Source organism: Canis lupus, chromosome 4, assembly GCF_048164855.1.
Source record: "Canis lupus baileyi chromosome 4, mCanLup2.hap1, whole genome shotgun sequence".
NCBI lineage: Eukaryota > Metazoa > Chordata > Mammalia > Carnivora > Canidae > Canis > Canis lupus.
The window spans coordinates 69382441-69401197 of record NC_132841.1 but is presented as its reverse complement, the minus strand read 5'-3'; the positions used below and the strand labels follow the sequence as shown (position 1 = coordinate 69401197).

Below are 18757 nucleotides of genomic sequence, written 5' to 3'. Positions count from 1 at the left end.
GGCTCAGTCAGTTAAGCATCTGCCTTTGGCTCACGTCATGATCCTGAGGTCCTGGGTTCAGGCCCCATGTCTGGCTCCCTACTCAGCAAGAACTCTGCATCTCCATCTCCATATGCTCTTTCCCCAACCCCACTCCTGCATGTTCTCTCTCTAATAAATAAATAAAATCTTCTAAAAAATCAAAATAAAAAGTAAATAAAAGATTAAGAGACATATCAACAGATGCAAAGAATGGACTTTTGGATCTTAATTTAAATAAAACCATACTATTACTCAAAGTGGCATAATTGATAAGACCTACAATGTAGCTATTTTAAAACTGATTTTATAATTTAAAACCCTTCCCAGAAGAAAACACTAGGCCCAGGTGACTTTACTTGTTAGTTCTAGTAAACGCTATTGAAAGAAATACCAAATCTACAGAAACTCTTTGAGAAAAGAGTAGATGGGAATACTCAATTTTTTTTACAAATGAGGTCAGCATTATTCTGATTCAAGAACTACAAGAGAACTACAGACCAAATTCCTCGTGAACATAGACATAAAAATCCTTAATAAAGTATTACCAATTTGAATCAAGAAAGATCTAAAAAGGATAACCCAGCATGACTAAATAGGATTTATCCCAGAAATACAGTTGATTTGCCACTTGAAAAACATATGTAACTCATCATATAAACAGGATAAAAGAAAAATTATAAGATCTTCTGATAGATGGAAAAATACATTTAACAAAATGTAATTACAGGGGAACTGGAACTTCCTCAATTTAGTAAAAGACATGTATAAAAACACTATAGTAAAACAACAACAACAACAACACTATAGGTGCCATCATACTTAATGGTGAAAGACCAGAAGACTACCAACAAGGCAAGAATGTCCACTCTCACTGCTTCTATTTAACATTGTAGTAGAGGTTCTAGCCAGTGCAATAAGGCAAGAGATGGAAATAAAAGGCATAATTTGGGTTTTTTTTTAAAGATCTTATTTATTTATTCATGAGAGACACACAGAGAGAGAGACAAAGGCAGAAGGAGAAGCAGGCTCCATAAGTGGAGCCCGATGTGGGACTCAATCCCAGGACCCTGGGATCACGCCCTGAGCCAAAGGCAGATGCTTAACCACTGAACCACCCAGGCATCCCTAAATGGCATAATTTGAAAAGGAAGAAGAAAAACTGTCTTTATTCACAAAGACATATTTATATGGATAGAATATTGTAAGGAATCTACAAAAAGCTAATTCAACTAATAAATGAAGTATCAAGGTGGCAGGCTACAAGATCAACACACACAAAGAATCTATTGTATCTCTATGTAATAGTATCAAATTGGAAAATAAAATTTTAAAAACACCCCTTGTGATTGCATCAAAAAATATAAAATATTTAGAGATAAGCAACAAACATATGGGCAAGACCTATTCACAGAAAACCAAGAAACATCATTAAGAGAAATTAAAGACCTTAAACAATGACAGTTATACCACAATCATGAATTCAAAGATATGATATTGTTAAGATGGTAATTCTTCCCAAACTGATTTGTAGATCCAATGCAATTCCAATTAAAATCCTAGCAGACTTGTCTATAGAGACAAGTTAATTCTAAAATGTACATGGAAGGACAAAAAAAAATTTTTTTTAAAGAAAAAGATGTATATGAAAGAGCAAAGAAAGTAGAATAGCCAAACATCTGGGGAGGGGGTAAAATTGGAAAAACCACGCTGATTTTTAAGACTACAATTTTTAAGCCACAGAAATTAAGACAGTGTGGAATCAGTGTCAGAATAAACATACAGGTCATTGTAGCAGAATACAGAACTCAGACCTGCAGAGAAATGGTGAACTGATTTTCAAGATGCAAGGTATTGGACTGGCTAAGTCAGTAGAGCATGCAACTCTTGATCTCAGCGTTTTGAGTTTGAGCCCCAAGTTGGGTGTAGACATTATAAATAAATAATTTTTTTAAAAAAATGAACCTTGGCCTTTACCTTGTACAGCACATAAAAACTAACTTCAAATAGATCACATAACTAATTATAAAAGCTTAAACTGTAAAACTTATAGAGAAAACATAGAAAATCTTTCTGGGGATCCCTGGGTGGTGCAGCGGTTTGGTGCCTGCCTTTGGCCCAGGGTGCGATCCTGGAGACCCAGGATCGAATCCCACGTCGGGCTCCCAGTGCCTGGAGCCTGCTTCTCCCTCTGCCTATGTCTCTGCCTCTCTCTCTCTCTCTGTGACTATCATAAATAAATAAAAATTAAAAAAATAAAATAAAATAAAAATCTTTCTTAAAAAAAAAAATCTTTCTGATCTTGGAGTAAGCAGATTTCTCAGCACACAAAAAGCACAATCATATATATATACATACACACACACATTTAAACATAATATAATATATATATTTTATAATATATATATAAATTGGACTTCATCAAAATTTTAAAATTCTGCTCTTTCAAAGTTATCATTAAGAAAACAAAAATGCAAACCACAGATGGGGATAAAATATTTACAATGCAAATATCTCATAAAGTTTTTATCCAGAATAGAGAAAAAATTCTTACAGTTCAACAATTAGTTAACCCAAATAAAAAAATCAGCAAAATATTTGAACAGGTACGTCCCAAAATATATACAAATGTCAAGCATATGAAAAATGTTTAACATCAGCATATGCATATTATGCATATTAGAACAAGGAGATATACTACCCATCCACCAACGTGGTTAAAATGAAAAACAATGACAATATCAAGCATTGACAAGGATACGGAGCAACTGAATACTTTTAAAAATACACTGCTTGTCAGAATGAAAAATGGCACAAATACTTTGGAAAAGTTTCACAGTTTCCCCTAAAGTTACACACATACAACTTGCCACAAAACTCAACAATCCCTGGACACCTGGGTGGCTCAGCAGCTGAGCTCCTGCCTTCATCTCAGGGTGTGATCCTGGGGTCCAGCGATGGAGTCCCACATCGGACTCCCCATGGGGAGCCTGCTTTTCCCTCTGCCTATGTCTCTGCCTCTCTGTGTCTCTGTGTCTCCCATGAATAAATAAATAAAATCCTTGAAAAAAAAAAAAGACTCAACAATCGTTATCTCCAGGTATTTCACCAACAGAAATGAAAACACATATCCACACACAGACCTGCGACATATGCATATAGCAGCTTTATTCATAAGAAACCAAAACTTAGATGTTCAACAACCTAGATGTCCATCAACACACATGAATAGCTATAAATTGTAGTTTAACCATACAACAGAATAATACTCAGCAATAAAAAATAAAACATATTGCTGATATACACAACGAGTCTTGTCAAGATGACTCTTGACATGGATGGATTTCTGAAGCATTATGCTGAGCTAAACGTGTCAGACACTGAGTAAATACTGTGATTTATTTGAAATTCTAGAAAAGTCAAATCTAATTTTTAATCACATAAAGTCATCAGTAGTTGAACAGTGCTGGTTGTTGGGGTGGAGGGGAACTCATTGCAAATGGGCATTACAAACTTTTTTGCACGATGGAAATATTCTACATCTTGATAGAAATGGTGATTGTGTGGTTGTTCACATTTGTTAAAACTCCTCAAACTGTAAATTTATAATACAGGGTGCATTTTATTATATGTAAATTACACTCTTAAGAAAGTTGACAAAGTGGGAAGAAAATATGATTCATTTTACAGTCATTCCTTCTAATTAAATCTAGAGTTAATACTGTGATCTTCCACATTCAGGGTATCCTTTTGGATACTCTGAACAAATGTTTACATATTGTCTTGTAATTGACATTATCCATTTCCAATAGAATTTCCATGACTTACAAAACTAGAAAAAAATTCCCAATTTGTTTTTTTAATTTATCTCATGCTTACTTTGAAATATAATTTTCACTATTTTTGTTGGAGTTTGAGGAAATCAAGAAATAATACTTCCTGTACCCTCCTAACTTCTGAGCCAGTTGAGAGACCAAGCCAGACTAATGGACATTCAGTATCTCAGATTTATTGCTGAAGGGTCTAGGTTAAAGAATGTAATTTAGGCTTGTACCAATAATGGCCACCTAATATCTAACCCAAAATTAGACAGATCTGCTCACCAAGGAATGGGCAGTCCTCCTCTACAGGATTCCTTGCTTAATGGATGTGTAAAGAAACACCTAGCAAGAAAGCCATCTCTACCCTTTGTCTTCCCAACAAAATGTCAACATTTCTCAACCTGTTTTCTACCTTGACAAACACAGCAGGTTCACATACAACACATGTTAAGGCACAATTCATGGTACACCAGTCATAGGGCTACCCTTCCCTTGCATTCAAGTGGGCATATTTAATTGCAAGTGACTAAAGTGACATACTTCATTTTAATTTATTCTGGTAATGAATCAATCACTTACAAATTTCTGGATTTTATTAGTGATTTAAAAAAACCCAAACACTTACTTGCCCAATCCTAAAATGTCATCAGTTACAAAGTATACACCATTGGCTTAATAAAAATCTCTCTGGAAAAAAATATATTTAATATACCAGTTGATTTTAAGATAGTTATAGAACTGGTTCTTGTGTCAACTCACAACTCATGTAGATACACGTTATGTCATGAAATCAAAGCTCAGAGTGGCTGGTCCAGAGTCAATTTAGAAAGGCTACTGGCTCACAAAGTCTGAAATTTAAAAAAAAAATTTTTTTTTTTTGAGAAAATTTTCTTACTGCTGGGAAAGGCAGTGAAACAAGCTTTTGACATCATTACATAAAGCATAATTTTCAAACTGAGGCTATGGTGGTCAGTTATAATCATGGCAACTCTAGCTTTCTCTGGTAAAACTTCTTTTCTTCACTATAGTTTTATCATGATATCAATTTAAAGCTCCTTATGCTAAGACTGCTACCATAAATTCTGTACCTAGGCCCCAACTGCAGTAGATCTGGGTTCTGTGATCTATACCTTGCATGACTTCAATGTTTGTGCAGTATTTGTTAGCACATTTAAGATAAATACTCTATAATCTAAAAACCTACTGTCTAGAGAATAATATATGGATTCTCAAATTATCAGGCATGATCTGGATGTGTGGTGTTCTGACTAGTGAGTGTTTATGCCATACAATTTTCAAATAAGAATAACACAAATTATATTCAATATAGTGTTTAATGTTATTTCAGAAGGTATATTAAACATCTTTAATTATATCACTATCATATTCAACTATTTTTCTTTCAGATTCAGGAGTATTTGGTATTATAGTTAACAAGCTTACCAAATGTCTGTGTAGCAGTATCCACATCCTTATAAAATGATATATGTATTTTTCTCTCCATGCATAGAAGAGTGTTAGCTGAGCATCTTCTGGGGCATGTATAAATGAGGTGCCTTCCTTCTTCATAGTTCATTTTTCCTTTTTCCCCTCCATTTTATGTCTTCCTCCTTATGTCTTACATCTGAACAAGAAAGAGACTAATCTGGCCTACCAATATCAATACAGCATAAATACTGTGTTCCTTAGTAGAATCTAGTGGTTACATGCCCTCCATCCTGGGTCTTGCCTCTTTTAGAGTTGAGGCATAGACTTTATGACAAAAATGACTCCAACTGATAACCATTGTCCTATAATATCAAAAGTAGTGACTCCTCACTTTCAGATAAAGATTAGAAAGTTTTCCTACCTTCTTAAAATCAGGAGAAACTGAGGTTAAATATCTCTAAACTAAAGTTCTTCATAGAAATAGCTAACATTTACTGAGTACATCCTATGCAAGATATCATATAAGGTGCTTTACATATTTTATTCTCACATAACAAAGAAATTAAATCAATCTAATTTTTCAAAAGCTAACAATACAAAGAGGCAAATCTTTAAAATGCAGGAAAAAATATTTATTCACAAATTACATGATAAACAAAAACCCAATACAAGAAACAACATACTAAAGAGTGAATGCTCACTTCTGTAAATGCCAAAGTATCTACTTTGGGAGAATATTCTTTATTAAACAAAATAAAATGTAATGAGCATTTGTTTTTTAGATTACTTTAAAACCAATCTCTCTAACCAGAGCTAACTTTCTGATGTAAGTTTGGGGAAAAATACAATACTCTGGGGAAAAAAGAGGTAAACATTCCACTACAGGAAAAATTGTTTAAATCATCTCAGAAGGTAGGGGATGGGCTAAATGGGTGGGTGATACGTCTAAGGAGGGCACTTGTTATGATGAGCACTGGATGTTGTATGTAAGTGATGAACTGCTGAATTCTACTCCTGAAACCAGTACTACACTGCATGTCAACTAACTAGAATTTAAGTAAAAATTTAAAAAGGAAAAAAAGATCATCTCAGAAAAATGTAGCACATTACTCACATGCTCCAACAGGTTAAGGTAAGATTCCTTAAAATAGCTTACTTTCATTTCTAGCAAGGATAAAATTAATCTTCCAGCAATAATAGCTTCCTGAGTGTCAGAAGTAACAGTACCCAGTAGTCTATATAATTGTACTACAATATATGTAGTATAAAAATAATTCACATTAGTAATGACAGTTTTAATTTGTGAATATGACTGTGGCTTTCAATGACATATTTCTTTATATATACCCTTGTCTACTCATGGGATTTCACCATAAGTCATGTTTTAGGTTCTATGTATTGTGCCTAAGTTATGCACTCCCTGGCGCTCATTAACATCCCTACTTTCTTATTTTTAGAAAGGTATAATCTAGCTATTTAAAATTGTAATAGTAATTTAATTGAGTAGTTCCCAAAAAGTTATCTAGAAAAGGACTTCCAAGCGGAAAGTTATAAGCAAAAGATAAGTTATTTTCAGAGTTTCTAAGATTTTAAAAATAAGGAGAAAATACTGCTTTTGACTGGGACAATGCAGCAGTACAATTTGTTATGACACATCTATAAGAGCCATTCGTTTTTTAAAAATGCACATCTCAAACATGACTCACTTGTGGTAAGGAACACTATCTACTTTAACAACTAAGAAAATAAAACTGTCATTCTGACATTTATCAGTATTTCACACATCTAATACTGAAGGGGGCAACTATCACTGTCATAATAATTTTAAAGTCAAAAAATACACAGAATTAAGAGAAACTTCAGAAAATGTTTAGAATGTACACATGCATGCATTTTCAGCCAAACTTTCAAAGATTCCACATGTAACCAAATGACAATTTTGAAACAAAATGAATCTCAAAAATATTCAAGCTTTGTGGCAGACTTACTCTAATGCAACCAGAAAAACAGAAGGGTGAATAGTAAGAGGAGTATATTTCTAAGCAGGGAAAGAAATCACCGACTTCCTTTATCATGAAACAAAAGTCAGAGTCAACATTTTAATAACACTGGCCATCAAGTTATTCACTACTAGAGAATTCACTTTTCAAGCTGTGTCTTCAAAATGCATCCACTTATATTTTTGGATTAAATTACGTTTATGAATCAAAAGCCACTGGACTCAGAACTCTAATCTTAAGAGGTTGAAATCCTAAATTATCAAAGCATAGTCCAAACACTATACAGTAAATCTATCTTTTAGTTTTTATATGTCTCAGCTGCAAAACTCATTTTACAAACAGGAGTTTTGCTCGGTTTCTCCACAGTAAACAAACATCTCTATGCCTAAAATTTTAAGTGGCAATCAAAAAGACAGACTCAAAGGATTCCTGCTACTTCATCGGGCTTTGATAAAAACAGAGCCATCTGGTGGGGTAGCACCATCTTCCTTTTCAGTGACCGTCTCTACAGTCCCAGAAGCTGACACAATAACCATTGTTTTATTTGCTGGAACTGTCTTCTGTTTCTCAGCAATTGCCGCACAAACAGCAACAATCTCATCACTTTCAAAGTCATAGTCAGGAATCGACTTGGGTGAGAAATGTGTTCCTTCTGATGACGCTTCACACTTTTTAATCTTCTGTGCTACCTTCTGCTGCTCCTGTAGTGTTCTTGCCCAAGAAAGGTCTTCTTTCCATATTTCAGGGTTCATTGGATAGATGTGAAGGGCAACCTGAAAACTTCGAATTGCCTAGGGGAGATTAAAAAAAAAAATCAGTTTTTTTTATTTGTTTTGTTTTTTTTAAAAAAATGAGTGGATTGATATAATCCACAATATCTATCTACCTTCTTAAAATATATATACATATATTTGTATATATTTTTTAAAACATAATGTTTCTAAGGATAGAAATTAGGGCTGGGCCCTAAACACTGGATGATGATTAAGATGAAAAAAAAGAAGTTAAAAAAGTGTGAAAGAAAGTGCCTGACAAATTGCTGCTGAGGACTCCAAATCCATTGAAGTACAGGTAACACTATTATAGTTCAAGATAAGGCAAGTGCATTGTTCTGCTTCTGCAGACCAGCAGACATAAGAGTCTAGAGATTTCTTGGTTAAACCACGATCAGGAAGGTACCAAGAATGCCCACCTTTGAAGACAAGAGCTTAGATCCAAATAACGCTAACATGTATTGACTGTCACATGAAATAAGAAAGGACATTAAAGAATGATAAAAGGGTCAATTCACACCAGGAAGATGTAACCATTATGTGTCTCTCATGAATAAATGAATAAAATCTAAATAAATAAATATTTTTATTATTTTATAAATAATATATATTTATTTATTTATTTATCATCATTACTCTCCCATATTCTACTTTCTTCCTTCCTCTACATAACCTATTAGTGGTTTTGTCTCCATGAGATACTGGTATCACTTTATAATGTGGGAAATTTAATGCTGCAAGAAATTAACCTAAAAATTGCTTTCTTTATATTTGAATGTTTACCAAATGCCATTTTAAAAAAATTTTCAGGGCAGCCCCGGTGGTGCAGCAGTTTAGGGCTGCCTGCAGCCCAGGGCATGATCCTGGGGACCCTGGATCAAGTCCTGTGTTGGCTCCCTGCATGGAGCCTACTTCTCTCTCTGCCTGTGTCTCTGCCTCTCTCTCTCTGTCTCTATGAATGAATGAATGAATGAATGAATGAATGAATAAATAAATCTTAAAAAAAAAGAAAAAGAAAATCTTTATTATTTTTAAAATAATAAAATAAAAAAATAAAAATAAAAAAAATAAAAAAATTTTCATAGGCAGCCCAGGTGGCTCAGAGGTTTAGTGCCACCTTCAGCCCAGGACCTGATCCTGGAGACCCAGGATCGAGTCCCACGTCAGGCTCCCTGCATGGAGCCTGCTTCTCCCTCTGCCTGTGTCTCTGCCTCTCTCATTTTCTCTCTCTCTCATTCTGTCTCTCATTAATAAATAAATAAATAAAATCTTTAAAAAAATTTTCATGATGTCTAATGACAAAAAAATTCTTTTTAAAAAATATTTTATTTCTCTATTTTGAGGGGGAAGGGTCAGAGGGAGGGATTCTCAAGCAGCCATCCCACTGAGCATGAAGCCCCACATGGGGCTCAATCTCACAACCCATAAGATCATGACCTAAGCCGAAACCAGGAGTCAGATGCTTAACTGACTGAGCCACCTCGGGGTGCCTTTTTTCAGGCACCCCCTGAAAAAAATATTCTGCCTCTAATATAACTGATGTTTACAATAGAAAAGGATGTTCAGTAATAACTTTATTCTGTGTTTATGGCTTAATACCTTTAAGAGGTAATTTGCTATTTACTTTTTGCATAGGTGTAGTTCAGCTAATCAAAACAGGTCAGAATAAAATTTCACCATTATAATAATCTGACTTCTTTACCAGGACTATCTCTCCTAATCCAAGCTGAGCACGTCCCAAAGTCTGCCAAGACTCCCATGAATGTGGATTTCTCTGGACAGCCATTTCAGCTGCATGTACTGCTGGGAACATTTCATGAAGAGACATGAGGACCTAGAGCCAAATAAAAGAAACAAAACCTGTCAGCAATATTCATAAATTAGTGAACTACTAATGAATAACCATATGCAAACTTTTTCATTTAAAAAAATTTTTAGTCTGGTAAATATAGTAGTTCAGTGGTTTTGATCCCCTTCTCTGCCATTCAGGATCAGGAATGAATATATATTCTTCTTATTTCTAAAATAACTATGAAAATATAAATTATTCCCTTTTCAGTTATTGAATTCTGTTGTCCATCTGGTTAAAAAGGTGGTCATGATCTTGCTATGGTGGCTCAGAGACATTAGAATTCTTAATTCCGCTTCTGATTATTCTATTTACAATGTGGTTTTCAGGGGACCCCAGGTCTTAATGTTAAACGAGGTAAATTTAAATTTGTTCAACCACCCATCCTATGAACATCTTCATGGTACAGAAATCATTTAAACACTCCCTAGGCCTCCCCACAACTGGGTTTTTCAAACCATACAAAGCAGAAAAATAAGGAGTTCCAGAACTTTCTACTTCAGTCTATGGGAAAGGACTAGATTTTATCTATCATCTTTAAAACCATTCACATTTCACAAGATTTGTAACACAACTATCATTATCAGGTTACAAATTAAACTATTTATTTCAAACTATTTCATTTTAGTTCACCAGAAATACTGCCTTTAACATATACATAGTCAAGACTGAAAACTAAAGACTTAACCAGATGAAGGTCCTCAGAGCACTTCATTCAATGAACATAATTTACTTGCGGTTTTCTTGGTTAAATTAAAATCAAAGCTGATAAAGAATGTTCCTTATGTTTGAGATCATCATCTGAAATTATCTGTAAGGTGTGCAGATCAAGGCTGAATTGCAATTATTGTCTGCCAAAAATATATTTACTCTGTTAAAGATTTGAAAGTCTTTTGGATAACTTTAATTCAAGTACTCAGGGACTTTCTTTATAGACTTTCCCACAAAATATTAGACATGTATTTTTTAAATTCAAATGTTATTTTTAAACTATTAATAAATTGAGTCTATTCTGACCTTTTGCCAAGGAGTAGGTCATTTTCAGAGAGATACCATCATTCAGAGTCCAATCCATCCTCATTCTAAAGAAACAAAGCTATTGCTCAGTCCACTACCATTTATTTCCAAGGAAAGCAAACATATTTATTTAAGAAATCACCAGTGACTTCCTCAAAGATAGTCATCTGTTCATATCTTACCATAGGTTGAAATAAGTTAACATCATTGTGAAAATAAATGACTTTCTAATTTCATGCAAAAGACAGAGTCATAAATGATACGGCAATAATATGTTATCACCCAGGGCCATCAATAATAATACGGTAACATATTTGGAAAGGAAATGTTGAAAAAATTTGAAAAAAGACATACTTGAGAATTATAATGGAAAGAAATGCTATTTTGGCTTATTACTGCTCACCAAACACATGAACACAATATAGTGAGATTTCATAAGGAAAGTGAAATTCTTCATAATCATTACCTGTGACTTCATCTCATACAGGGTAGCATCATCTGGGGTTAACTGCAGCGCTTCATCCCATTTTTGAATTGCCTCTCGATATCTGTGGTTAAGTCACATTAGTATCATATTTTCAGTAAGTCCTTGAGAGTACATGACCAAATTTTAAAATTAAGTACTAAGGAATAATTGTAGATCAAAAAATAACTCTATTCAAGAACTAATGACAATAATAATGTTACAAAAGCAAGAAAAATGAAGAGATAAAGGGAAAGGACAGCAAAAGAGAAAAAGACAAATGCAAATAAAAGAGATCCTAGAAATCTTTTTCCAATAACGCCTGAGTGGCTCAGCAGTTGAGCATCTGCCTTTGGCTCAGGGTGTGATCCTGGGGTCCGGGATCAAGTCCTGCATCGGGCTCCTTGTAGGGAGCCTGCTTCTCCATCTGCCTGTGTCTGCCTCTCTCCTCTCTCTCCCTCTGTGTCTCTCATGAATAAATAAATAAAATCTTTAAAAATTAAAAAAAAAGAAAGAAATCTTTCTCCGATTTTATATTCTGAGCTGAGAAATCACCACCAAAATTTCCCTTTTCATCAACTTCAATGTCTGCAAATGTCACACACGTTAGATGTAGTGCAAAGGACTTTGTCGAAGAATTTACAATCCAGTTGCAATCCTGGGCTCCACTGAAGCAATCCAGCTGACACAGAACACTAAAAAGCTGCCTGGTAATTGTGTAAAGACTTTTCAGTTTTGGGGCAACTGGGTGGCTTGGTTGAGTGTCTGACTCTTGATTTTGGCTCAGGTCATGATCTCAGGGTCGTAGGACTGAGCCCTGCATTAGGCTCCATGCTCAGTGAGGAGTCTGCTTAAGATTCTCTCCTCCTTTGCCCCTTCCCTGCACCACCCCCAGCTCATACTTTCTCTCCCTCTAAAATAAATAAATAAATAAATCTTGAAAAAAATAAAAAGATTCTTCAGTTTTAAGTTTTCTCATATGTAAATTCCATGAGCTCAGGCACTGACTTTTCATCACTATTCACACATGGTACTTATAAAAAATGGGTCAAATGAATGAAAAACAGTTTAGAGATGGTGATTTCCACTACCACTTTTATTTTTTTTTAAGATTTATTTATTTATTCATGAGAGACACAGAGGGAGAGAGAGGCAGAGACACAGGTAGAGGGAGAAGCAGGCTCCCCACAGCGAGCCCGAAGCGGGACTTGATCCTGGATCCCGGGATCACGACCTGAGCGGAAGGCAGCTGCCCAACCGCTGAGCCATCCAAGCATCCCTACATTACCACCTTTTCACTGACGTCTTCCTAGTTAGGTTTTTCTTATAAAAGCTCCAGAGTCAACTAACATCCCCACAAAGTTGTGACACAGGTACCTCAAACTCATTCTGCCTAAAACTGATCTTAGCATATTACATGCCAAATCTGCAGAAGCACTGAAACACTTTCTTTTTAAAATAAAATTAAGGAAGGACTAAGTCCTACGTGTTGTCCAAAGCGGTCATTTTCACAGGATCCTTCACAAGTGGTTAACTCATGTGTACTCAAATATTTCTAGAAAGTTCTATTTACCAAAATGTTTTCCATTATAATGAGTTGAAATTTTCTATTCTGTATCTTTCCCCTAATGCTACTAATTCTGCTTTCTAGAACTAAACAGAAAACATATAATCTACTAGTTTTATTTTTATTTATTTATTTTTTAAAGATTTTATTTATTTATTCACGAGAGACAAAGAGAGGGAGGCAGAGACACAGGCAGAGGGAGAAGCAGGCTCCATGCAGGGAGCCTGATGTGGGACTCGATCCCGGGTCTCCAGGATCACACCCTGGGTCGAAGTTGGCGCCAAACTGCTGAGCCACTGGGGCTGTCCAATCTACTAGTTTTAATTCTTGGCTACACCAGAATAATCTAAGGAGTTCTAGAAGGGAAGAAATATACAACACAACACACATAACACACACAGCTGGTCCCTGCCTCAGCTCATCCAAAACAGATATTCTCAGAAGAGGGCTTAGGCATCTATATTTTTTGAACCAGGTAATGTTAACATAATAAACACCAAGGTCGTGAACCATTGATAATATCTTTCATAGTGAATTAAGCCCTATCATGTGCTATTTTCTCTTGAATTACGCATTGTTACCTGTTTTCCAGAGCCTTCATTTCCTCTGTATGTTTTCTTCTACATCATTTCCTACTGAATATGGGAAGATCCAAACCAAACATAACCACCAAAATGTGGGCTAACATGCACTGAATATTATTTAAACAGAAGGCAGTGAAATAAAGAAATATAGGCAAAATTTGGTAGAAAATACGAAGTTGAAGAACATAAAAAAGCACATTGTTTCCACCTTGCTAGACAGTTCCTTGATTAGCAAAGAACACAAATGGGCAGTGCCATTTTCCAGGGTCTTACATTATCTTGGCAAATGACAAATGGGCTACAGATACAGAAAATAAGTTTGCCACAGAGCCAACTCCTTGGCTAGCAGCAAGGTGAGGGTGGACATGGTGGGAATGTATTTTACAGGACACCTTCGCTGCCATTAAGGCTGTAGCAGTAGCTATTGCTATTTTGTAGTAGCAGGCTATATAGAACCATATGCTTCACACTCACCCAGCAAAACCCGCAAAAGCTGGTAGTCTTTGCTTCCAGGCAAACCAAATCTAAATATGCAGAGATGGCTATCAGACTTACTGCCTGGACCATGGTTAATATCTTCTTCCCTAACAGGGGCCCCTGCTAGGTACTGAAGAGGTAACTATTTGAACACTATGTTTAATTCTCCATGAAAGACTACTAGAATTTTAGGAACACAGTGTGACCATTATTCACCTTATTTTTATGAGGTGCTACCACAATGCTGTATGTTTTTCCCTACTTCTGCCTGCATCAATATTCTTTTTCTTTTTTTAATTTTAGGTATTTAACATACAGTGCAATATTGATTTTTGGAGTAGAATTCGGTGGTTCATCACTTACAAACAAAACCCAGTGCTCATCATCGAAGTACCCTCCTTAATATTCATCACCTATTTGGTCCTTCCCCCCACTCACCTCCCTGCATCAACTCTGTTTTTTCTCTGTCATTAGGAGTCTCTTATGGCTTATTTCTCTCTTCTTTTTTTCTTTTCCCCCTTTTAATATGTCCTTCTGTTTTCTTTCTTAAATTCCACGTATGAGTGAGATTGTATGGTACTTGTCTTTCTCTGACTTACTTCACTTAGCATAACACATTCTAGCTCAAGCATGTCTCTTGATCTCAGGGTTGTGAGTTCGAGCCCCACACTGGGTAAAGAGATTGTTTAAAAATAAATCTTTAAAAAAAAAAGAAACCTTTTAAATTACAAATTATTTCTAGGCTGTTTAATCCTCTAAAAATAAGCTTACATGTTTAACAACTAAAATTGTACTTTTAAAATATTTATTTTTGGGGATCCCTGGGTGGCTCAGTGGTTTGGCGTCTGCCTTTGGCCCAGGGCATAATCCTGGAGTCCCGGGATCGAGTTCCGCGTCGGGCTCCCTGCATGGAGCCTGCTTGTCTCTCATGAATAAATAAATTAAAAAAAAATTATTTTTAGTCTTACAGAAAAGAGGGAAAAATCCTTATAACGAAACACAAAGCAAAAGCAAGCCTCTCATGTCCTCTCTCCTCAATCTAGTCTTCAAAATACATGCATATAAATATGCACGTTTAAAAGCTCTACTTCAATGAACAATTACTTTCAATCTAAGCTGTGTAAACAACAAAAGAACATGTACATGAACACTCTTTTCAAACCCTTATGAAGGACAGAGAATTTTTTCTCCTCCAAAAAGTTTAAAACACACACACACACACACACACACACACACACACAAAAAAAACCCTTAGAAATAAAAATGACAAACCTGTAAACAAATGCTGGTGAGGAAAAATATCAGCTCACATCCACATGACCTTTAAAACCCATCTGTCATTTGGAACACTATATCCAAAAAAGGGGAAAGTATGCTTTTTTACTTTTTAAAGAAAGAGAACACACTGGATGGGGTGGGGAGGGGGCGGTGACAGAGGGGTTGTGAGACAGAGAATATTAAGCAGACTAGCACTGAGCACGGAGCCAGATGCTGGACTCGATCTTACAACTCTGAGAGTACAACCTGAGCTGAAACCAAGAGTCGGACACTTAACCACCTGTGCCACCCAGGCTCCCCGAAATATGTTTTTTTAAATGCACATCCAGTTTGACCCACCAATTCCATTTCTATAAATCTCCGTTTTGAAGTGGCCTGTATATGTACACACTATTATCACTGAAAGGATAGTCACTGTACCATTTGTAAAAATTAAAGACAAAAAGATCCTTTCTTAAAAGAGAGACGGCAAGATACATTTAATACATCATGCAATGAAATGCCAGTATCCCCTCATATCTAAATCTTTCTGGTTCCTGGTTTCAGAAAGTAAGAGTCTGGATAGTAAGAGATGGACTAGATAAGTCTTTTTTTTTTTAAAGGCAGTTCCACGCATAATAATACAAAACAATCTCTAAGATATATTAAGTAAAAAAGGCAAGGGAAATGGTGTATATATTTAGAATGTTACCACTTATGACGTTTAAAGAAATAACAGGTCCACATGCTTATAAATCTAAAGATTATCTGCGGCAAGATATCAAGGAATTGGTAACTGGTCGCATGTGGGAAAGTGAACTAATAGATCAGAGGACAAGAGTGAGGGCAAAATGTACTTTTCATTGTATATCCTTTGTTATTATTGCATTTGCCTTTTAAAATCATATGCATACAGGGTTGCCTGGGTGGTTCAGTTGGTTAATTGTCTGACTCTTGATCTTGGCTCAGGTCTTGATCTCACAGTGTTGAGTTCAAGCCTCACACTGGACTCCAAACTGAACACAGAGTCTATTTAAAAAAAAAAGAAAAAAAGTAAAATCATGTGCATGTGTGTTGTTCTTTTCAATAAAAATTGTAGCGGGGATCCCTGGGTGGCGCAGCGGTTTAGCGCCTGCCTTTGGCCCAGGGCACGATCCTGGAGACCCGGGATCGAATCCCACGTCGGGCTCCCAGTGCATGGAGCCTGCTTCTCCCTCTGCCTGTGTCTCTGCCTCTCTCTCTCACTGTGTGCCTATCATAAATAAATTTTTAAAAAAATTGTACCAATAAGTTAAACAAATCATGGCTCTTGCTAATATTACACACACACACAGAGAAAGGGAGTAAATGAGAAGGAAAAAAGATACCAGGGCTGGAGTTTTCAAAACTCAGAAGTCATGCAGAGAAGAAAGGGCTAACAAAGACAGCTGAGAAGCAGAGAAAGAAAGGAAGAAGAAATTCAGGAGTGTATGTGATTTCATAGAAAACAAGAAGTGTGTCACAGAGAGTGACAGGTTGTACCTAAGGGAGAAGTAGTAACGTGTATGTCAATGGGAGCACTGAGTGAAACAGCAGAAACCAGACTGAGGTGTGAGGTGGAAGGAAGAAAGGAGAGACAAGGACTGCGGACAACTCCCTAGGGAAGTTTTTCTGTGAATACCCAAGAGAGAAATGAGAAGATAACTCACCAGGATTATAAAATCAAGAGAAGGTTGACATATATCTCAAACACATGTCCAGACTGAACTCATTACCAGCTCCTACTCCAAACTTACTCTACCCTGGCAACCTTGGCTCGGAGAACAGCACCACCAAGTCATCTTTGATTATACTTTCCCTGGGTTACATGAGTCATCAATTCTCTCTCTGATTCACACTTCAACCCACTGTTGCTGCTCCTATTTAGTGTAGTCAGCCTTCCTTGCTGGGATTATCAAAAATTCAATTAAGGTTTTCCTCTGGCCTCCTCTTGACTAGACTTCCATGATTGGAACACTGTTCTGTTTGTCAGCTAATTCCAGTTTGTCTTTCCTGACTCCACTCTCATGCCCTTCCCTCCCAGAAATCGTCTCAAACACTCTTCAATGGGTCTATTCCCCCATTTAATTAAATACTCTCCTTTTATACCATCTGAAGAACTTTCTAAATAGTCCTCTTTACTCCGTATCAAAACAATTTCTCTCTGTGTCACCCACAAAAGATGCCTATGTAATATTTTCTTTGCAGTAATGTCTAACAAAAGCACTACATAAATGTTTGCTGAGTAAAAAAAAGATATAAGAAATTAATATACTATGCTATTTTGGGTGAGGAGAGCAGAATATAAATCAACAAATGTCAAATGATGTTGAATATAATTTTATCTTTGAATTCGAAAGACTTAGATTTTACACAGCTTTAGAGTAAATTTTAATTATTTGTTCTAATTATTTAAGTTCTTGATAAAAAGAAAAGCTGATACACTAAAATACTAATAAACTCAAAAGCTTTATTCCAGATATAGTTGATTCTCATTCCCATAGTTATATTCCACAAAGTTGTTGTAGAGACTTAATTTAGCAAATACTGAATCATTGCTCATAGGGAAAATACAGGGTTAAGTTCCTGCAAGTGGCTGGTCATATTTTTATCAACTTATTAACATACAGCCTTGTTTTATGTGTTTCTGTTTAAAGACATCTTATTAGGGGCCCCTGGGTGGCTGAGCATCTGCCTTTGGCTCAAGTCGTGATCCCAGGGTCCTGGGATCAAGTCCCACCTGGGGCTCCCTGCAGAGAGCTCACTTCTCCCTCTGCCTATATCTCTGCCTCTCTGTGTATCTCTCATGAATAAATAAATAAATATTTAAAAATAAATAAAGACATCTTATTTAATAAATATTCCTGATTCATTAACACTGAACTCATGGCCAACAGCACTGTAACTCATGCCTGCACAAAGCTTACTGAACACACATATTTTCTCTATAAAAATCTGTGATCATTCACATCACAGCCTTCTAGTCCTTAGGAACACCAGATACACTTCTGAACTATACTTGGGCACCATTTTAAACAGCAAAATCACCAACAAAAGCACAAAAATGTAGAAAATATAACATTAGGCCACAAAAAGGATGCCTGTTTACAGTATGGGAGCTGAAACAAGAAGGCAAAGTTCTTCACCTTGTGTAACTCACCTGGGAACATATGCAGCAGGCACTCAAATTTTTCTCAGCTCTTTGCATGTCCACTAATGATTGTGAAATCACCATGAGCATTGATTTAGGGGTTATTAATATATTTTAGTGAGTGGGTGAACTCATAAATGCAGAATCCATGATACTTAAGGAGAAATGCTATAGGATTTTTTTCTATGTCAAGTAAAATGAAACTAGCCACAAATGAGTATCACTTTCTACTAATACCATGACAGATTTCTATTTGATTTCTATCAATAATTTTACATCCTTATATGGAAATACTGAAACAAATTTAAAAGCTATTTCTATCCCATGTTGGGGT

At 35.8% G+C, this 18757-nt stretch overlaps 1 protein-coding gene across 5 annotated transcripts in view; it reads right to left on the bottom strand.

Annotated features, from left to right (window-relative positions):
• Positions 1-3162: 3162 nt before the first annotated feature.
• Positions 3163-18757, bottom strand: part of TTC33 (tetratricopeptide repeat domain 33) — a 34968-nt gene continuing 19373 nt past the window's right edge. For all 5 annotated transcript variants that reach the window (XM_072824800.1, XM_072824799.1, XM_072824802.1 and 2 more), the window contains exons 3-5: positions 11373-11454; positions 9743-9874; positions 3163-8058 (exon numbers count right to left, since the gene is read on the bottom strand). In XM_072824800.1, coding sequence (XP_072680901.1) covers positions 7705-8058; positions 9743-9874; positions 11373-11454 — 568 coding nt within the window. In that variant the 3' untranslated portion in view covers positions 3163-7704. The remainder of the gene's footprint in view (positions 8059-9742; positions 9875-11372; positions 11455-18757) is intronic.